At 42.4% G+C, this 24696-nt stretch overlaps 2 protein-coding genes and 1 pseudogene across 4 annotated transcripts; all 3 read left to right on the forward strand.

Annotated features, from left to right (window-relative positions):
• Nucleotides 1–1454: 1454 nt before the first annotated feature.
• Nucleotides 1455–2393, forward strand: LOC144234697 (olfactory receptor 7D4-like). The gene has a single exon (XM_077768031.1). The coding sequence runs from the start codon at nt 1455–1457 to the stop codon at nt 2391–2393; it is 939 nt and encodes a 312-aa protein (XP_077624157.1).
• A 1557-nt stretch (nt 2394–3950) lies between these two features.
• LOC144234652 (zinc finger protein 639-like) lies at nt 3951–8660 on the forward strand (annotated as a pseudogene).
• A 953-nt stretch (nt 8661–9613) lies between these two features.
• LOC144234613 (zinc finger protein 426-like) lies at nt 9614–24459 on the forward strand. 3 transcript variants are annotated; one of them, XM_077767950.1, is made up of 7 exons: nt 9614–9827; nt 15781–15878; nt 16375–16460; nt 17075–17201; nt 18500–18577; nt 19096–19178; nt 20129–24459. In XM_077767950.1, exons 2-7 carry the CDS (start codon nt 15854–15856, stop codon nt 21395–21397), a joined length of 1668 nt encoding a protein of 555 aa, XP_077624076.1. In that variant the 5' UTR covers nt 9614–9827; nt 15781–15853; the 3' UTR covers nt 21398–24459. The 3 variants fall into 3 exon arrangements, with proteins under 3 accessions (XP_077624076.1, XP_077624074.1, XP_077624075.1); XM_077767948.1 differs by having other exon boundaries at nt 9755–9956; XM_077767949.1 differs by lacking the exon at nt 9614–9827 and having other exon boundaries at nt 15826–15878; nt 16385–16460.
• Nucleotides 24460–24696: the final 237 nt, after the last annotated feature.

The raw sequence follows: 24696 nt of genomic DNA on the forward strand, positions 1-24696 counted from the left end.
TTAATGAAATCTATTGATCATTTTTTCACAATTAAAGTGCTAATTTTTAATACAACACACCCCTCTCTACAGTGAGTATACATGAACACACACTCCCATACAAGCTTTTCACCCTTTATCTATGTAGATCACCTGCTCTTCCCTCTTCTTGGATGACTCCACTTGGCAGATGGTATTTGAAAGAGGGAGGCATAGGATCTTTATTAATTAGAAGTGCTTGATGGTGTTCAAAAGAGTTACCAGGCCTGCTGTGTTTATAATGATCAGAGTTCTATCTTTAATGACTGTCTCAGTTTAATACTGATAAACAATAGCTATATAAGACAGATTTATAGTGATGGTAAGAATAGAGGTTCACATTTATCAAGTGTCCACAAAATGTTACAAGAATCACAGTAGCAACATTACATGCATCATCTCATTTAAATCACACACCAGGCTTACCAATGTAGGGAATACTTACCACTTCCATTGTAGGGGTGTACTATCTGCAGCTATGAGAGATTAACTTTCTCAAGGTCACACAGAGCATAAGTTTGTAGACCAAATTTCTATTCCAGCAAGTCTGACTCAAGATACTATGTTCTAAACCACAGCTCTATATTGTGTTTTGGGAGAACTGTATCAAAAGTAATTGTTACAAAAGGAATAGATTGCTTTAAAAAAAACCCACAGTTTTCATTGACAAAAAAACACTGTCATTTATTTACTGCACACAAGAGCCCTTTGAATCCTCACAAAGAAGTTAATAGCAGTAACCACATATTTAGAATGAAAAATAATAGACAATAGTTATCTGTCACATCGATAGGAAGCATAGAATTAAGGCTATTTGAATTGAGAGTCCACATTGAATAACTAATATAGAGGTATTTGCATAACGGAGATTATCAAAGAAAGATATTCACTGTCTTCAATTATTTTGAATGGTCATATCATAGAGGAAGTTGGTTTATGTACATGGCTCCAAGTAGAATTAGACCAGTGAATAGGAGATAAAAAGATGTCTGCCAAACTGTTTAAAGGATATCTAAGAACATTTAGATTAAAAATGAGTTACCATTTGGCTGAGTGAATGAATCATTGCCTTTGGAAGAACTAATGGAGGGTGAAGAACATCCACCTAAAGGCAGTATTAGACCTGGGTGCCTGGGTAGTTCAGTTGGTTAAGCATCTGACTTTGGCTCAGGTCACCATCTTGTGGTTCATGAGTTCAAGGCCCACTGGGGGATCTGTGCTGACAGCTCAGAGCCTGGAGCCTGCTTTGGATTCTGTGTCTCCCTTTTTCTCTCTCCCTCTCCTGCTCCTGCTCTGTCTCTCTCTCTCCTTTAAAGATAAATAAACATTAAAAAAATTTTAAGGTGGTATTATACAGGTGATGACTGGCTGATGTTCCAGCTGGCTGGTCACTGAATATTTCTTTTCCCTCCTTCTCCAGGAGGCACACCAGCCACATGGAGGTGGGAAACCATACCAGAGTATCAGAATTCTTCCTCCAGGGCCTCTCAGATGACCCAGAACTGCAGCCCCTCCTCTTTGGCTTGTTTCTGTTCATGTACCTGGTCACTGTGCTCGGAAACCTGCTCATCATCCTGGCCATCCTCTCTGACTCCTACCTCCACACCCCCATGTACTTCTTCCTCTCCAACCTGTCCACGGTTGACATCTGTTTCATTTCCACCACCATCCCTAAGATGCTGGTGAACATCCAGGCACAGAGCAAAGACATCTCCTACACTGGATGCCTCACTCAGGTGTATTTTTTTATGATTTTTGCTGGAATGGATGGTTTCCTCCTGACCGTGATGGCCTATGATCGGTTCGTGGCCATCTGCCACCCCCTGCACTACACAGTCATCATGAACCCACGACTCTGTGGTCTGCTGGTTCTGGTGTGTTGGGTCATCATTTTCTGGGTCTCCCTGATTCATGTCCTACTGCTGAGGCAGCTGACCTTCTGTACAGGTACAGAAATTCCACATTTCTTCTGTGAAGTGGTTCAGATTCTCCAGGTGGCCTGCTCTGACACCCTCATCAATAACATCTTCTTGTATGTGTCGACTGCCATACTGGGTGTGTTTCCTCTCACTGGGATCTTCTTTTCATACTCTCTGATTGTCTCCTCTTTAATGAGAATGTCCTCTGCAGCAGGAAAATATAAAGCCTTTTCAACCTGTGGGTCTCATCTCTCTGTGGTCTCCCTGTACTATGGGGCAAGCTTGGGACTCTATCTCAGTCCTGCTGGGGTCCATTCTTCCCAGAGAAGCTCAGTTGCCTCAGTGATGTACACTGTGGTCACCCCCATGCTGAATCCCTTCATCTACAGCCTCAGGAACAAGGATGTGAAGGGGGCCCTGGGAAGACTCCACACTCGAGGAGCCCTTTGTCCATGATGGGCCACTGGACTCAGAACCAAGTGGACATCGTGAGCTCCAAAAGGCAAATATTGTGTGCATGTAAACCTCGTGGTTTTCTTCCTCCCCTAAAAGACATGCTAACTTTTCTGTTCTCAAAGTCCTCATGGCTTTGCCTTTGTTTGGTTTTGTTTTTGTATTATTTTTTCAACGACCTCTTCAATAATTCCTTTTTTCATTTGTCTTCCCTATTTGCAGCCCATAACATACTATCTTTGGTTAGCTTTCCTTCCTATAGTCATTCCTTAGACGTTCAATACTAGATGTAAAGCACTTATATCAAGTGCCTGCATGGTTTACTCTCCAAACTGTCTTCTCAAATGCTGACATCCTTCACCTTAGTTTGGTTGTAAGTTTGTTTCTCCCTGGAGGAAACAGAATGGAAACCATACAATAGTCATAACCAAAGTGTTCATATCAAGACTGTGCTTTTTGCTCTACATCTGTAAATTTATGTATTTGACATTTACTGAAGATATCTTCTCCCTTTTTCAAAAAGATTGAGGGGGGATACCTGAGTGGCTCAGTCGATTAAGTGTCTGATTTCAGCTCAGGTCATGATCTCATGGTTTGTGGGTTCAAGTCCCGCATTGGGCTCTGTGCTGACGGCTACCTCAGAGCCTGGAGCCTGCTTCAGATTCTGTTTCTCCCTCTCTCTCTGCCCCTCCCCTACTAATGTTCTGTTTCTCTGTCTCAATAATAAATAAACACAAACTTTAAAAAGAAAGATTGAGGGGTGCCTGGGTGGCTCAGTCGGTTAAGCATCCGACTTTGGCTCAGGTCATGATCACACGGTTCGTGAATTTGAGCCCTGCGACGGGCTCTGTGCTGACGGCTACCTCAGAGCCTGGAGCCTGCTTCAGATTCTGTTTCTCCCTCTCTCTCTGACCCTCCCCTCCTCACTCTCTCTCTCTCTCTTTCAGAAATAAAACATTAAAAAAAAAAGATTGAGATTGGGATGGGTCCCAACACGGAAACCTGAATCTGATCCCACACTTCTAAGTTTGCTATCTTAGTGTTCCTGAAAACACTGATGTGATTTTCAACTTTAAGAGTAGGGATCTTGATTTGAAACCTCATTTGTTCAGGTTTGTAAGTAACATACTGCATAGGATATCACTGAGATATTGCCTCATATTTGTCCTCCTTCCTCCTTTCCTTTCTTCTTTCTTGTTCTCTGACCATTCTGTGTTCTATAGGAATTTTATTTCCCATCATTGTGGTTTTAGAATACATCCCCAAGATTCTAAAACATGCAATAATGATTACAATAGACTAAGACTATTTTGGGGGGGAGAGTATTCATAGTAGGTGTTATCGGGATTTGTAGTTACACACTTGTGAATTGTATTCAGAACTCACTTCACTTGTTAAAAAGAATTTTGATAGAAATGAATCTGCAATGAAGACTGGAGTAGTAGAAGCTATCAGCATTTCTCCTTCATTCCCCGGGATCCTTTTACTTTCTCCATTGCATACCAACTTGACTGCCAATGTTCAGCAATAGGTGCATGGGGGAAGACGTAACAGGGAAGTATGGCCCAGCTTGGGCAGATCTTGATGGAGAGGTATGAAGTATACCATCTTCTTTACTCCTTAGCTGGGATAATTCTCATATTTCCATTTTGTGCCAATTTCCAGTATTTTCCCACAGGATGAAAACTCTGCTCACTTGTTGTGGGAGCTGACTTAGAGTATGCATTATTGGATATATTTTGTTCCCTGTATCACTTCTCCTCTCTCTAACCCATGTCGTTGTTCCTTCTTCCAGTAAAGTCCTTGCATGTGAATTACTGGCTCAGTGTCTGCTTCTGAGGAACCCTAATGAAGTCAGATGGTAAAGACTATGAAGGGAATTAAAACAATATCATAGTTGGGATTTTGGTTTTGAAACAAAACCAAACTGAACAAAAAACAAGTATTGGGTATATATATAGTTAGATCTTGAAATCAGTGAAAAAAAAATCATAATATTTCAGTCATATTGAGATGGCTTCAATTCACTTTGATTCCATTAAATTTCTAGCAATGTGTAATTATTGTCTAATTTGTAATTTTTCCCTACAAATTGAGGAGGGGACCAAAGAGGTAACCATGATTGTAATACAGAGTGGTGAGCATAATAATGTTGGTGGATAAGTGGTTGAAAAGAAAGTTTTCGAGTCATCTTGAGTAATTCCAGAGAAAATATTTAAGAATTTATTTAATGAGGGTCGCCTGGGTGGCTCAGTCAGTTAGGCGTCCAACTTTGGCAAAGGTCATGATTTCAAGGCTCATGAGTTTGAGCCCCACATCAGGCTCTGTGCTGAACACCTCAGAGCCTGGAGTCTGTTTCAGAATCTGTATCTCCCTCTCTCTCTGCCCCTCCCCCCTCATGCTCTGTCTCTGTCTCTCAAAAGATGAATAAATGTTAATTTTTTTTAAAATTTTTACTTAATGAAATTATTAAGGTATAATTTGCNCCCGATTGAACCACCCAGGTGTCCAGAGAGAGGCTTTTAAAAAAGAGACTTCCTTGTATATATAACAATTATTATTATTATTTTAAATATTTATTTATTTTTAGGGGGGCGCCTGGGTGGCTCAGTTGGTTAAGGGTCTGACTTCAGCCCAAGTCATGATCTCACAGTTCCTGAGTTCAAGCCCTGCTCTGGGTTCTGGGATGACAGCCTGGAGCCTGCTTTGGATTCTGTATCTCCTTCTCTCTCTGCCCCTCCCACACTGGCACTATCTCTCTCAAAAATACACAAACATTAAAAATATCTATATATTTATTAATTTGGGGGAGAGCACAAGTGGGGGAGGGGTAGAGAGAGGGGAACTGAGGATCCAAAGTGGGCTCTGAGCTGACAGCAGCAAACTGGAGGTGGGGCTCCAACTCAGGAACCATGAGATCATGAGCTGAGCAGAAGGTAGATGTTCAACTGACTCAGCCACCCAGGTGCCCTGGCTGTAACATTTAAATGTTTGTTCAGGGGGCCTGGAGGACAGGGAGTACAGGACGTAGAAGGGCCAGCCTTAGGGAGCGCCCAGGAGCCAGATGGCCACAGGAGCCCCAACAGCCTGGGCTAGCCTGTGGACCCTGAGGTTCCTGACATTTTTTACCTTCTGTGAAAACTTCCCCGTAATTCATTTCTCCTCACTACAGTATTAAGAATTGTACCAAATTGAAAAGATATGAATAAATATCCCTGAGTGAATATCCCCCCAAATAGACAAAGGAAGACATTACACTCTTTTCGTCACTCAGATTCCTCTGGAATAAGCAGAATTGAGGATGGATTCAATGGAATTTTTTCCGGTCATTGTTACAGTGTTTGTTCTATAAATCAATCAGACTTAAAATATTCTGACACCAAAGGTGATGATTCTGATACAGGGACATCAAATGACCTGCTAAAATTTACAGATGGCATCAAGGCCAGAAATGGAAACCATTACTACCTGGTTCTCAGTCCTGTCCTTAGAATTCTAGACCACACTGCCTTTCCTACAGAAAAATCTGCTGATACTGAAATTTGTGAATCAGCTAACCAACAAACTCAGGAGCAGAGTCCTACAGAAATTCACACTGCTGAAGATGTTCCCATTGCTGCAGAATTACATGCAGTTTCTGAAGATTATGATATAGAGACAGAAAACAATTCCTTGAGAGTTTCCAAGACCAAACTGCAGAAGAGATGCCAGCTACACTTTCCGAAATTCTTGGCAAGAGCCAAGCTTTGAATGTGATGGCCTGGCAGAAGTGGTCTTTACTGAGAGCTAATAGCAGTGGGCTCTAGAAAGGTGAACTCTGTTGGTGATGAGGAAGCATAAGGCAAGCTGAGGGCAAAGTACAGGCTAACAGCACCCCTACCCCCAGGTAGGATGTGTGCGATGGTTCTTGGATACTCCTGGCTGCCTAAACAAAGGAAAAGGACAGAAAACATATGGTTAAACTGACAGGAGTCTCCTTCAGTTTACACATAACTTAGTAAATTGAAAGAAAAAGGCAATCTTATCCACAGCCTAATCTCCAGAAACCCAGGGACTCTGTTTCCTTGAGCCCTAATATCACCCTCATCAAGATGTAAGGGCGTTTAAGTGCTTGCCATGGTGATGTGGGAAACAAACGCAAATGAAAAATTAAATTCCCTTACTGCTTACAGCCCACTGACAACTGGGAGAGTGACCTTTTTCTAGGAGCTCAGCTGCCTCGATGATGTCACTTAACTAGGGGCAAAAGGGAATCTTGGCTTAACGTTATCTTGACCCCCACCCCCACCCCCGCCAGGATCCTGTGAGTCTCCTTAAACAACACACGGAAACTCCTTTGCAAACTTCCTTTAACTCCCGAGTATATATTGACAATTATCCTCCAAGCACATGGCCCCTGATATACGTTGAAGGCTCTCAGGACTGAGGATTTCTAAACAGTAATAAATGACATTTTCCCAACAACAGCTAGCCCCTCAAGGTCCTGGAAACCTTGTTTCCAATATACCTTAGAGATTTACTCTATCCCTAACCCCTCCCAACCTGAGAGCATATGAGTTACCCGTCACGACCCCAGTGCAGCTCTTCATCACCATGGGTCCTGTCCCCAGTCGTTAATAAAATCACCTTTTTGCACCAAAGACGTCTTCAAGAATTCTTTATTGGCCATTGGCTCCAAACACCACCATCACCCCAAAACCCCATCAAACAGCAAAAATTTTTCTAATTTAAATCAGCATATGATCCTGAAGCATAAGTGTACTGATTCAAATGTGTGTCCAGTATGCAAGGAGAATTTCTCTACCTACACGCTTCTGATCAAACACGCAGACTGTGTTATGCCCAGATCGCTAGAACCCCAAAGACCACTGAGGAGCCGATTCTGATGCAAGCACATGAGGGTCTTTATTCAAGCTCGAGCAGGGACTCCAATGCACCCTGACCCAGCAGTGATGGTATGGAGCCCCGAACTCAGGGTCGCAGGGCTTTTATTGCAGTTACAGTGGAATTAAGGGCTGTCTAGCTTGGCAGTCTCCTGATAGGTTGATTTTTAGCACAGGCTATCTTGTCAGTACCCGATTGCCTCGGCCCATCTGGCCTGACCGCAAACTGCCAACAGGAACGTCTTGGGACATAGGCACCTCTTTTAAACTGATTGGCTGTTGCTGTTGCTAGGGAAGTGACTACAGACAGGCTGCCTACATACTTCCTGCGGTTTTTCCTGGAACTGGGTTCGGGCCTAGTTCACTCTCAAGATGGAGGTTTTTTTCTAAAATGGAGTCAGTTAGGTTTAACTCTCACAACTGCATGAAGAGAATCCCTAATTTATGGATACTGTGACTATAAAACAGTGATTTTTGAGAACTTCAGTCAGCACAGTGCAGACACCCCTTTTAGTGACCACCTTTACTGGTATGAGCCGCAATGTTCAACTCTCCCACAGCAGTGACCTCGAACTATACTTCCAGGACCACAGCTGGCATGAATGGGACTTGTGTCGGTTTTGTGGGCATGAGACAGTCGATCCAGAAGACTTCCACAACCATGGGGTAAGGGAACGTAACCAAAGAGTTGAGTCATAAATATAACAACAGAGAAGATGGACAGTTACAGCGTCTTCAGCAAAATTACTTCTGACAAATGTAAACAACCTCTTTGTATGTCAAGCATGTGGTTTTCGGAGACTTCTTGCAAATGTTAACAGGTGCGTTGCTACGGAGATACTAACATTTCTCCTCATTTTGTGCTGACTGTGGGAAAGGCTTTTCAAGGATACTAGAATATTGCAAACAGTTAAATTCACATTTGTCTGAAGGGATTAATTTATGCCAATATTGTGAATATTCGACAAGACAAATTGAAGATCTTAATACTCATGTAGATTTCAAGCACTCAGCTCACTTACCTTATAAACGTAGTGACTGCTTCATGGCGTTTAGGAAACGAGAGGGAATTAAGAACTTACCTTCCAATCCATGAGACAACTTAATGACTTTCTTTAACTTCCATCATGTTAACGTAAATTTGAGTTTTTTGGAGATGTTATAAAAAACAATGAAATGGTTGTACAGTAAAAGATGAAACATTAGGAGCACCAGGGTGGCTCAGTTGGGTAAACGTCCGACTCTTGATTTCAGCTCAGGTCATGATCACACGATCCTGATCAGGCCCCTCATTTGGGCTCCGAACTGGACACGGAACCTGCTTAAGATGATCTCTCTCCCTCTGACCCTCCCCCTCCCCAAATAAAATAAACTTTATTTTTATTTATTTATTTGTATTTATTATTTGATATACATACATATCATGAAAGGGTCACAGCAAGTGTAGTTACCATCTGTCAACACACAAAGATGCTACAATGTTACATGGACTATATTCCACGTGTGCGTACGCTACATCTCCTGGTCTTAATTATTTTGGAGCTGGGAGACTGCAGGTACTGCATGTACCTTTTAATCCCTTTCACGTATTTCTTCCAGTCCCTTCCACTCACCTCCGCTAAGTCTTGAGTAGATGTGACACTCAGTCCTGTTTAAAAAGATCTTTACTAACTGCACAAAGGCCATCCAACGAAAACCACAGCAAACATGATTAGGGGAACAACTTTATAACCACGCCCGGAGAAGAGCAGAATGCCTGGGATCAGTGCAATCTCACAAAAACAGATACACATATTTGACACAGAAAAGGAAAGATTTACAGGAAATGTCCTAACAATGAAGCAAGGCATCAACGACTAGACTTTAGCCTCGTGAGCAAGGCCCAGAGATAGGTGGACTGAATGCGGGAGACAGACTACGTGATGGACTCTTGGGCTTATCGCTAAGGGACAACGACCGCAGAGGCTCCACGTCGTGCAGGGAGGCAGGAAACCCACTACCGTGCACACCGTGGGGCGAGCGGGTTAGCGCCTTCCCCCCGCCCCGGGGAGCTGGGCTNCTCGTCCACGCCCGAGGGAAGCCTGGTTCCGCCTTCTGAGGTGGAAGCCCCTCCCCTCGATTCCCGGCCGGAAGCGGAAGTGGCGTCACACGCTCGCCGGGGTCTCCGGCGACTCTCCGCGCAGCGTTGAGCTAGGCGGGCTGCTGATGGTTGGGCATAGGCCGTCTGTGGTGAGGAAGGCGTGATTTGGAGGAAGAAGGAGGGAGTCCAAGGCCGGTTTTAGTCGCGGTCACCGATGGGGCCGCTTAAGGGCCGGGCTGCGCGGTTCTCATCCGTCTAGACCGCCCGACAGGCCGCTGGGGCCGGCGGTGCCCGCGCGGAGCAGCCGTGGTCCTGCTGGGAGGGCGCGTCCGCGGGGTCTTTGTGGCCATTGTGCTCGCCTGTCCCTCACTGTGCAAGCGGCCCTTGGGACTTTTCTCCCGAAAGAAAAGAGTTTTTGCTGTTGGGAGCGGCCCAGGCTCCGCCCCGTCACTCGCGGCCTCCGGGACCCGACCGGTGAGCGTTGTGGAAAGTTGGTTCAGCGGGGCCTGTGTTTCCTTTCGTTGGGGAAGAGGCTGTTTCATCTGAGAATGTGGCTTTGTCTGCGCTCGTCTTTTATTCCGGACACACTGGCTTAGTAGGCAGGTAATATGCCTTCTCCGGTGCGTGTAGTGTGCATGCTTCAGTTCCTAGTTACACGCACGTGCTCCACTGGTCTTTCACCTGTTTTTTCATGAGACCCTCCTCAGCCTGTCCATTCCCACCAAGTTTCAAGCCAGGGCCTCGGGGAGAAAAGAATGGAGGCGTTAATACTCCATTTTCAGAATAATTGAATTTCACATTAAATGGGTGTTTGGACTCGTGTTTTCTATTTGGTGAAAAGACATTTTTCTTCAATAAAATTTTAAACTTAAAGAAAATGTAAGCAGCTACTGCTAGGAGTGTGCGTTCAAGTAGATTTACCCATTTTCTCATTTGCATGCTTGCTCTCTAGATGAATGTATTTAGTGGACCGTGTGAGAGTAAATAGGTACTAAATTGTATATGATGCTTGACCTTTACTTAGTGATGCATCTCCTAAAGATATTTTGCTACTAAAACCATAATACATTGATTTCACCCAAGAAAATGAAAAGTTATCTAATACCTGCCTGTAAAAACTAAAGTCTTTCACATTGTTTCAAACTATGTCTTTGGGTGTTTCTGGATCTAGGATGCAGTCAAAGTTTATATGACAAGTGTTTATGCTTCTAAGTCTCTTTAGAGCTGGAGCAGAGGGGCGCCTGTGTGGCTCAGTGGGTTCAGCCGCAGACTATTGATTTCAGCTCAGCTCCTGATCTCATCGTCGGTGAGATCTCGCCCTGTGTTGGGCTGACAGCATGGAGCCTGCTTGGGATTCTCTTTCCCTCTCTGCCCCTGCCTGGCTGGCACATGTGTTCTCTCCCTTGAAATAAATAAATAAACATTTAAAAAAAAAATAAAGCTAAGAGCAGAGCCCTTTTTTATTCATAATACTGACTTGGAAGAGTCACATATTCTTTGAAAACTTGTACTTTCTGCTATTTGTGATTTTATTTCCATGGTGGGTTTAAATGTTTTTTTTTAATTTCTTGGAATTTTGTAAGGTGGTACTTGGGTTTAATATAGAAGCTGGTAGACTTTAGTCTGAAAAGTGGTGGTAGTACGGAGTATGGGCTCAGGGTGCAAGAGGTTGTAAAACAGACCAGGTTCTGTTTACTGGCTGCTTATAAAATCAGATAAGGGGGTGATGTTGAAACAACACAGGAATATATATCAGTGAGGCCAGTACCACAAAAATCAGCTACCTAAGGACTAAATTGTAATGCTACCCTGTAAGGGTAGCGTGTATGTGTGTATATATACATATATGTGTATACATGTACATACATATATATGTATATGTATATATACACACATGTATGTATATGCATGTATGTATATCTGGGCTTTCACTTTTCCTGTGTCCTATGTTTTGATTAATATATAGTATATATAAATAAACACATGCACATAAAAAAACAAATACAACAAGCATAGACAAAACATGTCAACTCAGTATATTTTAGGTTTAGTTTAGGTTTCTGGAATTGGCCTCAAGGTGATTGTTGATATCCATTGTTCACTTCTTCAAGGCTAATCCCCTAATTTCCCAGGCCTCAGGTAAATTGGATGTTGGCATTGTCTTTGCAATTCCCTTAGCAGAGTTGATATTATTCCTGGATGATTGTGTTCAGTGGTGGGGAATTCCAGGATCCTCCTTTTAGATTTTCCTACCTTAATGGTCCTTACTCTGTGGGTCAGAGATAAGGGAATTCTGCCAGTTGCCAAGAATGTCTGTATAGCAATTACATATTTAGATGCTGGGGAAAGAGAGAACCACAGAGTGGTAGCTTGCTGCAGCTGGGTTTAATCCGAGTTCATTGGAGTTAAGACTTTTTAAAAATGTATCTGACTACCACCAGTCCCCACTCTGACTTGTTGGTGCCACAGTGATATACTGAATCCTCAGTACTTTGTGTCACCTTAGAGATGGTGTGGGTGTTTCCTTTTCCCCATGTATACTCATTCTCACGAATGCCCGTAAGTCCCTTTATGAAGGATCTGTATGAAGATTTGTATGGATTGTGGTGATGGTGCAAAATCCTGCCTTTGCTGAAGGGGTGGGTTCTAAGTTTGTGAATTTGCCTATGTCTGGAAGTTGGGTAGTGGGCTGTGATTTTCCAGTGTGGTGAGTCAAGTCAGAGTTTTGGTTATTAGAGACTTCTTGCTACAGACATCAAGTAAAATTCTAGTACACAGGCTGGCAAACTGTGGACCCTGGGTCCACTCTGGCCCTCTGCCTGTTTCTGTACATAGAACTTTATACAAACTTAAACGTATTCATTGGTGTTTTGAAACCACAATGACAGAGTTAAGTATAGCACGGGGACTGTTCGGCCTGCTTTGCCTAAAATGTACTGTATGGATCTTTAGAGGAGGTTTATTAAGCTGCCTGTTTCACTGCAAGGGACTAACTGGTTTCAGATTCGTTTGCCATCATTAAAGATCTCTGCAGGACAAAGCATTCTGATTCCTGTTTCATTCCTTCTGCTCTCGACAGTTCATGTGCCCACTTTGTCTTTGGCAGTTAAGTGCCGCCTACTTGATTTCTGCTGCTCTGGGCCCTCATCATCCCCACTGAAATCAGGGCGTCCACCTCAGTGATGTTATATCCCCTACAATCATACCTCACCTCTAAAGGAGAATAACCACTTAGGGTTCAAGGATGGAGGTGCTCCTTTTATCTGTTTCTCAGTGCAGTTGTGGAAAGAGTGTTCTATTCCCTCCAGATGGGATGGGGAATGGGGGCTGTGTATCACACACGATAAAGCCAGTGCAACATTCCTGTCTCCCTAGGATTTGCTCTGTCACATTTTGTTCTGGAGTTCTGCCGTATGTGTGCTCCTTCCTGTAGGTCACCACTGTGTCTGTGGTACCATCTAAGCTGTTAGAGCTTTCCCCAGGTTCATGAGCTAGTGCTATGAAACCCAGACTGTCTAATAAAGAGCACACGCCAATGAATTTGACCCAGTTTATTTGTTGTAGTCCAGCCTTCTAGGTCTGGCATGCTTACAGCTGTTTCTCCCACAAGGTATCCAGGTTTCTTCTCCACATGATTGGAATTGGAACTATTTTGTTGTGCAAGCTATTTTATCTTGTTGTATTCCTATTACTGTGGCTTGTGAACTAGTTAATGTCACCAGGGACAGTAACAGGTGGTTTGGGTGGAACTTGAGGAGAAGGAGCTTTTCCTTCCAAGACTTCTACCCCAAGTGAGATTTTTCTCGTTATTTTTATGCAGAGGAAGGGTCATTTCAGAAACCAAAGTGCAGGATAATTCCTTGATATAAGAGAGTCAGTGTACCTACCCCATAATATTGTTGCATAAAATATAAACCAATGCTTGGCAGAAATACAGGAAGAAATGGGCACATTCACACTTACACTGAGAGTTTTAAGAATGTTTCTCTTGGGGCGCCTGGGTGGCCAGTTGGTTAAGCGTCTGACTTCAACTTGGGTCATGATCTCGCGGTGCGTGGGTTCAAGCCCTGCGTTGGGCTCTGTGCTGACAGCCAGCTCAGAGCCTGGAGCCTGCTTCAGATTCTGTATCTCCCTCTCTCTCTGACCCTCCCCTGCTCATGGTCTCTCTCTCTCTCTCTCTCAGGAAAAAAATGTTTCTCCCGTATTGTTTCTTTAAACAAGAGAAGATTGTCAGGATATAGATTTGTAAACGATATGGACACTACTTAACATATCTAGTAACTGGCAGAAACCAGATGATGATTGTCTGGATTGAGGGTAAGGGAATGAGCTAGAAGGGTGAAGATGACTTTTGGGTAGATGAATATATTGTAGATCTTCCTTGTACTGCTCATTACATGAGTACTTATAAGTAATTATAAGCTCATCCTCTGAATACTTAAGATCTACTCATTTCATTGCATAACACTTATATCTCAGTTAAAAAGAAAAACCGAAAGGAAAAATGGGCCGGTGCCACCAGCCAAAGTAAACACATTTGGGCCTGTTCAGCATAAAGGACTTCAGTTTGAGACCCCTGGGAGTAAGTGCAAGCTGTACTAAGCCTTTGAGATACAGTGTTTATGGCAGCATGTAATTTCAGAGTTCTGGTCTTTTCATCGATAGAATGAAGCATCTTGGGTTGTGAGGGTTATTTTGGCTTATGGTAATGAAATTGGGGGATTCCAGTGTTTGTCATCATTTGTAGATCAGCATTTGGGCTGCTGTTCTGTGTTTAATTTACTAAAGAGAGTCATTAATTTTTAACATAGGAGTTATCCTTTGAACTGTCTCAGGTATTAAAGTGAGTAGGAAGCCTTGTTAAGAAAGGAATAAAAATAACATGAAAACTTGGTGAAAAACAGAAGTGACAGTATGAAAAGGAGGTTCTCCGGGAAGACTTATAAATAAATAGATCAATGTGAAGCTGTCTGATTTGGCTCCTTTGCCAGGGTGAGGGGAAGTCCACAAATCTAATTGAATCAAGACCCACTGAGGCTGTTGAACACTTGAAATGTCTTCTGAGTTTTATAAAATCCTTCCACCATTATTTTTTTAAATCTTTTTGGGTTCTATTTAGAATAACATGGTCATTTTCCTTTTTTGTCCTTACTTTGCCCCCCCAAAATCCAAAATATTTGTGTATGCATTTGTGTTTGTATATAAGATACTCGATTTTCTCACCTGTTTGAATTTTTGCTCCAGAAGGAATAATGAATGGATGAATCCATTAATAATTGAGTATCTTATCCCTTAGTTATGTTGGGCCATTAAGCCCTGGGACATTTGCTGCATACTTCACTGTTTTCTACTTAGTGCCTAGCACAGGACCACGATTAAGATCTTAATTGTGAAAAGAATGAAGGAATAGGCCCATTATGATAACTTAAAAGAAGGTTCAGGGCTCCAAGCCACTTTAAGCTTCATAAAATGAAGCCCAAGGGTGTTAACTAAATAGAACACTTCATTCTCCTCAATGTAATATCCAGCAGTATTCTAGGCCAGTAGTGTCCAATGGAAATATGTGTAGGTCATGTACATGATTAAAGTTTTTCTATACCTGCAATAAACAAAAAAGGAGATATGCTTTATCCTATCTATTCAAATATTTCAGCATGTAACCCATATAAAAACTGAAGTATTTAAATTCTTTTCGCCATACTAAGTAGTCAGAATTCACTGCACGTAAAATTTTTGTGGCATGTACTTGATATGTATTTGAATCATGTAATATAGTTGAGAAAGCAGATGTATGTTTACCAGAACATACTTAAGTTCTCTAATAAGTGAATCTGCAAATGAGTTTTACATTTAAAATATAATTAAAAAGAACTAAAACTTAAAGTCCTGTTTTACTAACTTCATATCAAGTACTCAATGGTATATGTGGCTGCTGGCTACCAAAATGGACACTGCAGGTCTAAAATGATGTCTGATTATTATTTGTGAATAAGAACCTCAGGAGATCAAACATTAGAGACAAGCTTATCTGCATTAAATTTTGGATCGCTTTTTTCCTAATTGGAAGGTGCTGGGCAAATGATTAGTGTTCTGTATCTCTAGCTTTATCAGCTATTAAGTGGGGCTAATGATATCTATTGTAGAGGGTTGTTATGATAATTACGTGAGCTGATATATACATAGAGCTCCTAGTGAGAAAAATGTCTGTCACATACGATCCTCAGGAAATGGTAATCGATGTTACTGAGCTTCATGCCATAGATTACACCATTTTTAGTAAATTTCACATATATATCACCTGCAGAGAGAGAGCTAATGTATGATGTTTGATTGATGGATTAGTAATGCTTGCTGATTAATGATGGATATGAAAAGGACTCCAGTTAACCCTGTGTCAAGAATAATGAAAATTGCCATATTTACGTAGATTCTTAAGTTGCACTGAAGTGGTCTTGGCATCAAATTTTGCATCAGGCAAGTTTCACCATCAGTGTCCCAGGATGGCAGCCATTGATTTGACCCATGGTAAGTCATTGTTGAATCTCATTTTCTGAGGATTCTTAAATGTAACCTCTACATAACATAGGGCCAGGAATCTGGGCCTAAGCAGTCAAGCTGCTGGCTCACTTAGAGCTACAATTTGCCAGAAAATGCTGTTCTCTAAGTCAGCTTCCCGGCACATGTGCTTTGGGAGTTGGTGTTCCATAATCCCATTGATGAGTGTTATTATCTTGGGCAAATAAAAAATTAGATTTCCCAGGGATTAGATTTCCATACCTGTAATATAAGACTATGGCCCCTTTCTACATGGGCAGTATGTCTGGCACATCCCTTATAAGGCTTCAGGTGTGGCAGGGCTACTCTGGTATTTTATGGCAATCGTGTGTATTTGTGTGAGATTCTTGAGTGTGCAGGGATATACGGGAATCTCAGAATAGGATGGAATGACTTTCAGGTGGGGGATTCTGGGAAATGTGATCATGCTGCATTCTAAGAAACTAAGTATTATTTTTTCCCTGAGATCTTTCTAGAGATCATTTCCCCCTTCATGAGGAAAACACAGAGGCAGAAAGGATGGTGGCTGTCTGGCTGAAAAATTATCATCGGGTAAGAAACAACCACATCAATCAATAAAATGCCGTATTTACATCCACTGGGTGATACATTCCTTCTAGGCACACCTGTGTCCTGAGCTTCCTAAAGCAAATAAACCCCAGACAGGGACTAAATCCCCAGCTGAATTTCCTCTGGAAGTGTAAGCTCCCGTGTCAAAAAGGGATTACCCTGAAAATAGTCTCAGTATTTCAGTAATCAATCCTGAAGCTCAAGGATTTGAAGTGTAGGCTTCCAACTTGCTGTGTGCTCTGACGTGGTAAGGTGTACATGTCCTTTCTTTAAAGAGTTCAGCCATTCTACGCTGTTTATCAAGAGTCTGTAGTGTGCTCAGAAGTCTATTGCAATAGAGGGAAATAAGAAGAGCTCCTACTCTGGTTATGCTGAGATAAACTCATGTTTAAAAGTGACATGAAAACCATAGGAGTGGAGAGGAGCCGTGAGTGAGTCTAGATTCAGAGAACAGTAACCTAGAGCCACAGAACCGTGGGAGGATGGATGAGAAACCTCATGACCCCGCGTCGGTAGTGAGTCTCCCGTCCTCATTCCCCCGTGAACGTTGGTGGGGATGTTTCTTGCCCCAAGCCAACACGGGTGTGATGGTTTAGATTGCAGTGACCTTTGACGATGTGGCAGTGGACTTCACCCAGGAGGAGTGGATGTTACTGGACCTCGCTCAGAGAAACCTGTACAGAAGCGTGATGCTGGAGAACTACCAGAACCTGGTCACAGTAGGTGAGGCTGCCACCATTCCTGACATGGATCATATACTTAATGTGTTTCCAGCCTTGGTGGTGCCTAATCTAAAACATAATTGGGAATAAGAGCTGCATAGTCCCTGCACTAATGGGTAATCAGCAGTGGGTGTTCTGGAAACACCCCTAGGGTCCACAGTAACACAATCGCTCTGCTAGGAGCTTACATTCTCAGATTCCATTTTTGATATTCTGAATTATAAAGTTGGGGTTGTTGCCCCATCTTCTATGTTCAGTAAGCCTTTCTGATGATTGTGATGCATTCCAGTGTTTGAGACCTCTCTCTAGTGATTTCCCCATCAGAAAAGGAGGATCTCCTTTCCTTATCTCCTTTATTTCCTTTTTTTAAAGTTTATTCATTTATTTTGAGAGAGAGTAGGGGGAAAGGAGAAAGAGAGGTAGAAAGTTGGGGGGGGGCAGGGAGAGAGAGAGTCCTAGGCTCTGACAGTGCAGATCCTGATGCAGGGCTCAGATTCACAAATCATGAGACCATGTTCTGACCTGAGTTGAAGTCAGATGCTTAATCAACGGAGCCACCCAGGTGCCCCTTCTTTATTTCCTATTTGAGTAAGTGGCTTATACTCTGTAAATATGTATGTATGTTTGAATTTGGCTTTCAAGGGTCAGAGATCATGAATTTTTTGCCACAAAAAGGGAGTATTTGCCTTTTTGGTCCTTTGGAATAATTTCACTTCCTTCATTAAAAATAGTTTTGGGGGCTTCTGGGTGGTTAGTTGGTTAAATGTCCAACTCTTGATTTAGGCTCAGGTTGTGATTTCATGGTTTAGGAGTTCGAGGCCCCTGTTGGGCTCTGCACTGCTGGTGTAGAGCCTGCTTAGGATTCATTCTCATTCTCTCTCTCTCCCTCTCTCCCTCCCTCCCTCTCTCTCCCTCCCTCTCTCCCTCTCTCTCTCTGTCTGTGTCCCTCCCCTGCTTGTGCTCTCTCTGTCTCAAAGTAAATAAATAAACATTAAAAAAAAGAAGAAGAAATATAGGGGCCCCTGGGTGGCTCAGTCAGTTAAGCGTTCGACTTTGGCTCAGGTCATGATCTCACAGTGCATGAGATTGAGCCCTGTGTCGGGCTCGGTGCCGACAGCTCAGAGCCTGGAGCCTGCTTCGGATTCTGTGTTTTCCCCTCTCTCTCTGCCCCTCCCCTGCTCAATCTCTATCTCTCAAAAATAAATAAATGTTTAAAAAAAATACAGTTTTGTATTCATCAGCAGCTTTGTGATCTCTTACATGAGTCCCTCCTAATAACGTACCTTTTCCTGTGGACAGAATATCAACTGTCGAAACCTAAGCTGATTGCTTGGTTAGAACAAGAGCTCAGGGCAGTGGAGCAGAGTGTTTTCCAAGGTGAGTGTGGTGACAGACATCATTGGTGAATGAGAAGCATGTCCCTGGTCAACCTGAGGTATGACATCTTTGAAACTTTAATGTGTAAAGTTTTTAAGACACATTTTGTCTCAGAGGGCTGAAGCCATTTGTCTTTGATGTTTTGGGATACCTTGAACTTCCTTCAGTCTTGTACTGAACATTTTATGCTCTCACAAATGACCTGGTTCTTCTATAGTTTTATCTTTGATATATCCTCATTGTCCACATATTTTTCATATGTCTACTTGATAATGTTACCTTAATATTTTGATATTGTGTTATATTTGATTTTCAGGAAGTTATTTTTTAGTAAGCCACTAAAGTGTGTCCCTATCCACTTTTTGTTATATTTTCCTCATGAACAAACTGATGAAATCTTTTTTCTTTCTTATTGCACCAATTTTAATATGAAAATAAAACTGAATTTTATATTAAGATTGTTTAGCCTATGACTTATGTCTGCAAATGTTTAAATTTGTGTCTTTATTTTACTGCAGAATGGGAAACAGGACTTCAAACTAAAGGGTCAGCATCTCACCATGATTTTTTTGGAGGAAAAACAGCCAGTGAAATACAGAAAGTAAGACTGATTTGTGATATATCTTTGTTTTTTTAAAGTTTATTTATTTTGAAGGAGAGAGAGAGAGAGAGCAGGGGAGGGGCAGAGAGAAGAGGAGAGAGAGAGAATCCCAGGGAGGCTCCACACTGTCAGTGCATAGCCCGACTTGGGGTTTGAACCCACAAACCATGAGATCAGGACCTCAGCTGAAGTCTGATGCTTAACTGACTGAGCCACCCAGACATCCCTACTTATGATATTTCTTCTCTTCCACATTCAAAAAAAGATTGGTAGTTCTGTTATAAAACTCAATGCAAGTTGGAGATATTTGAGACAAGTGACATTCACCAAAGACAAAGCAGTTCAGAGGTACTCTGAATATGATGATTTAGGGTTTATAATCTAAATCTATTTTGAAAATTGTTGCTTCCTAGATACCATAAGTACACATTCCCCAAGATATAACTTGTGATTGAGTCTTTAATCATTTTCATGAAATTTACTGGAAGGGCGCCTGGGNAAGGATGGGGGGTGCCCGGGTGGCTCAGTCAATTGAGTGTCCAAATTCAGCTCGGGTCATGATCTCACTGTCTATGAGTTCAAGCCCCATGTTGGGCTCTGTGCTGACACCTCAGAGCCTGGACCTGCTTCAGATTCTGTGTCTCCCTCTCTCTTTGCTCCTCCCCTACTCACGGTCTCTGTCTCTCAAAAATTCAAAAATAAGTAGGTAGATAGATAGATAAATAAATAAAAGTAAATTTTAAAAAATTTTACTGGAATGATCACAAGATACAATAAATGGTATCACTTTTTGGCAGAATTCCCTGGTTTAACCTGAAAGAAATCAGTAGGAACTGTATTTATGTAATAAGTCTGGTAAAGTCCTCATCATAATGTTTTTAGCATTATAAGGTTGAAACTCATCATCAGTCTGAAAACCCTATCATCATCTTTCACCTCTTCATCAACAGGAGAGGACCCACCATGGAGCAGAACTCTCTGACTGTGAGCAAAGTGGGAAAGTCTTGAGGAAACACTTCAACCTTAAGACACACGTGAGAACTCAATATAGAGAGAACACTTTTGAGTGTCACCCGTATCACAATGGCTTCCTTACTCCGCAAAAGAAAAACTGCACTAGAGAGAAGCTTTCCAAGTTGAATCAGTGTGGTAAAACTTTGAGCCAGACTCCACATATCGTGTATGAGAGAACCAGCCTGGCAGAGAAGTCTCTGGAATGCAGCGACTGTGGGAAGATGTTCATTAGTCACTCCCACTTTCAGGCGCACATGAAAACTCACAGTGGAGGAGATCTCGATGAATGGAAGCCGTTTATAAGAGCGTCAGTTTTCTCAGCAGGCCATACTGAGCACGTGCAGACACATACTGCTCCAGAACCCCATGAACGTAAACAATGTGGGAAGTCTTACACAGATTCCAAGTGCCTCAATAATCACATCATTCGACTTCACGCTGGAATAAAACCCTTTGAATGTAGTGAATGTAGGAAAGCCTTCACTACGTCCTCACGCCTTTATGTGCATTTGAGAATTCACACTGGAGAGAAACCCTATCGATGTAAAGAGTGTGGGAAACACTTCCAGTGGCCCTCACTCCTTCGCAAACATGTTCGAACTCACAGTGGTGAGAAGCCCTATAAATGTAAGGAATGTGGAAAAGCCGTCAGCCGTTCGTCCGTTCTTAATGAACATTTAAGAATTCACACTGGAGAGAAGCCGTATAAATGTAAGGAATGTGGGAAACGTTTCGCTTGGCTCTCGGTCCTTCGTAAACATGTTCAAACTCACAGTGGTGAGAAGCCTTATAAATGTAAGGAATGTGGGAAATCCCTCAGTAGTTCCTCAATTCTTAATGAACATTTGAGAATTCACACTGGAGAGAAGCCGTATAAATGTCAGGAATGTGGGAAAGCCTTCACTAATTCCTCACGACTTAGTGTACATTTGAGAACTCACACTGGAGAGAAACCCTATCAATGTAAGGAATGTGGGAAAGCTTTCGTTTGGCCCTCAGTCCTTAAAAAACATTTACGAACTCACGGTGGAGAGAAGCCCTATGAATGTGGTGAATGTGAGAAAGCACTTGGTAGTTCCTCATATCTTCATGAACATTTGAGACCTCACACTGGAGAGAAACCCTTTCAATGTGGTGAATGTGGGGAAGCCTTTAGGACTTTCTCCTATTTTCATAGCCATTTGCGAAATCATTCTAGAGAGTAAGCACTCTGGGCAAGCTTTCACTACTGCTTTCATCCGGAGCCAACACTAAGAATCCACACTGGAGAGAAGCCCTGTTAATGTAAAGAATGTGGGAAAGACCTCACTTGGTCCTCCAACCTTCACAAACATATACAAACTCACAGTAGAGGGAAGCCCTATGAGTGTACAGAGTGTGGGAAAGCCTGCACTACTTCCACAACTCCAGATACACATTTGAAGTCCCACTGGAGAGAAGCCCTTTGAATGTACACACAGAGAGGAGACCACTGTTTGCTCAAGCTTAACTCCATGTGTAAAAATTGGCACCACAGAGCAACTCCTTGGACATAAAGGATATGGGAAAGCCTTCGCATCATGGTCACAACACCTAAAAATACATCACAGATAGGTATGCACAGAATAATTGTGACCAAATTTGTTATCCAGTTCATTTCAAAAACATGAACACCACATTGTAGGGAAACTGTATGAATATGAGGAATGTAGAAAAGTCTCCAGGTGTCCCATTGAATACATGAAAGAACTCACTAATTAGACGCCCTATGAAGTTAAGCAATGTGGGAAGGCAATCGGTCTCCTAAAAACCATGCTGGAGAAACAGTGAAGTGGTTAAATGTAAGAGATGTGTGGAACTCAGCTTACAGGGTGGGTTTATAGATCTCCTTTGAACATGAGCCCCTCTTCCCTGACCATTTTTGGGAAGGGTCTGACTTTCTGCCCCTGAGAGCAATGCTAGTCTAGTTTCTACACCTGGATTGCAGCCTGGCCCCAAGTGCGACTACTACCATTAGACTTAATGCTGTTGAAGCCACCTGGGTTGCCTAGTTGTATGGACCTTGTCTAATACTGTGAAGACGGTGAGCAGTTAAAATAGTTCACTGCTCACAGAGTCCATTTACAGTGCTTCATGGGGGTGAATGTGGGGGGTATATGTCTCTAAATTTCCTGAAGATGCTCTTGTCCCTCTCTCATACCTGATCTTTCTGGGCCTGAAAAGACTTTAGAAATGTGAGGGTTATACACCCTGATTTCATAACCCTTGAAAGAGCTACACACCCAGTACTAGGTTAGAAAATACCTTGAACCTCAGACAGTGTGTGGAGAGACTGGGAACAGGGAATGTTCTCTTAGCTCCTAGATCACCACAACCTGGAAGAAAACCAATGATGTGTTTGCCTGTGTTCAGAAATAGCTGCATCTGGCACTTACTTGCTGGTTAGTTTCTCACCCTTTCATATGTAGGAGATAGAGAACCTTGTGAATAGGACAGGTCCTGATAATCTGAAGTACTTGCTGCCACCACTGGCAGTTCTTGAAAGTGGCCTTTGGATAGAGACAGAGAATCCACCAGAACCTTGTTTGCGCTTTGAGTTAACACATTCATACACCTGTGACACTTGAGTAGCCTTTAGTTATGTCGTGGGTGGCCTTGGAGGCTGCAGCAGCAGCTTCATATCACTTCCATTTGGGCTTACACCAGTGGAACACACTCTAAGTGTAATGATAATCCTGATCAGAAGTGACCTGGGCACATTCGTCTTAGGTTTGTGTTTGGAGATTTGGATATGAAGTGGTTCTCTTGGGTATAGGTGTGGGTGTAGTCTTCACTGCTTCGTGTGGGTTGCAGTGTATACTACACTGGCCTTCGGTGACATCACTGGATTATTGCAAAACCTACCAGTCCTAATTCCAACAATCTGTTACTCTCATCAGTAACATCTTGTGTGTGTGTCAGTAACTGCACTCACTGACTTTTGTTTCATTAGGATCCTCTTGTCATAGTCTCAGACTGTCTCTTCCTTAATAAGAATGTCTTCTAGATGGGGAAATATAAAGCACTTACCACCTGGGGGGTCTCACTGCTCTGTGATCTCCTTTTCCTGTGAGAGAAGCCTGGCAGTTGAGTTCAGTTCTAGAAACATTCTTCCCAGAGAAGCTTGATTGCCTCAGTGATGTGCACTGTGGTCACCCCCATGCTGAACCCCTTCATCCACAGCCTGAGGAACAAGGATGTGATGGGGTGCTGGGAAGTCGTCTCCACCTGGGAGAGATGGGCCATGATGGGCCATTGGCCTCAGAACTAAGGATATCGTGGGCCCCAAATGCAAACGTGGATTTAAATCTTGCTATTTTTCTCTTCTAATAGATACTTCATTTCCTCTGTTTCCAAAGCACCCATGACTTGCTTGTATCTGTCTTTGTATTTGTTTCTCAACAACCTCTTTAGTAGTTCCTCTGTTACCTTTCTTCCCTAATTACAGTACCAAAATTCTGTCTTCGGTCGGATTTCCGATAGCCGTTCCTGACCTGGGCAACATTAGATGTGAAACACATCCATCAAGTGCTGCCCTGCTTTCCTCGCCTGTCCTCTCAAATGTTAATACTCTTCGCGTTCATTTATTTGGGTGCATTTTTCACATGAAGAAGGGGCATAAAAAGGCTACTACAGTTGTAATTCAAGTGCTTGCCATGTTAAAACTGTGCTGTTTTACACGTATAATTTCATGCAATTACGATGTTTCTTACAGAGAAAGAAGCTTCTCATTTACCCCACTTCCCACAAAAAGTTTGTGACTGCAGTGGATTCTACCCTGGAATCAGTGATGTGATTTTGGACTTCCAGTGTAGGAATCTGATTTGAGTGGTAGTTTGCTTAGGAGTTTCTATGCAGTATGTTGCACAGGAGAAGTCTGAGATCCTGCCTCATTCGTTGCCTTCCTGTCACCCTATCTCTCATTCCCTCTTTTCCTTCCTTATCCGTGTTTAATTGCAGCTTTATTTTCCATCATTGCCACCTTCAGATACGCCCCAGGACCTCAGCTAGACGGAAACTCCTTTTCTCAGTGCATGATTGGCAGCTGGTGGAGGGAGAGAAGATGAAAAATGAGTGTTTAATGGGTAGGGTTTCCGTTTGGGAATAGGAAACCATCTGGAAATGGCTAGTGGTAATGGTTGCACCAAAAAACCATGTACTTGATGGGAACAGAATTGTCCATCTAAAGTGTTTAAAATAGTGAATTCTGTCACGGATATTTAAATATAATAAAAAAGTAACAAGATAATGGGAAACGATCGTGAGATTCCTTTCTGACAATATCTTTAATTCCATAATAAGGTAATAGACAGTTGCTGGGATTTTTTAGAGAAATCTTTTAATATTAGCCCTGAATAGTCTAGACCAGGATCTCAAAAAATCAATATTGACATTCTGGTCTGTTTAATGATTTCTTGTGAGGGCTGCCCTGTATTGTGTAGACTTTTAAAAGATCCACCCACTAGGTGCTGGCACATATTTGTGA

Source organism: Crocuta crocuta, unplaced genomic scaffold (assembly GCF_008692635.1).
Source record: "Crocuta crocuta isolate KB4526 unplaced genomic scaffold, BGI_CrCroc_1.0 scaffold115, whole genome shotgun sequence".
In the NCBI taxonomy this organism is placed as follows: domain Eukaryota; kingdom Metazoa; phylum Chordata; class Mammalia; order Carnivora; family Hyaenidae; genus Crocuta; species Crocuta crocuta.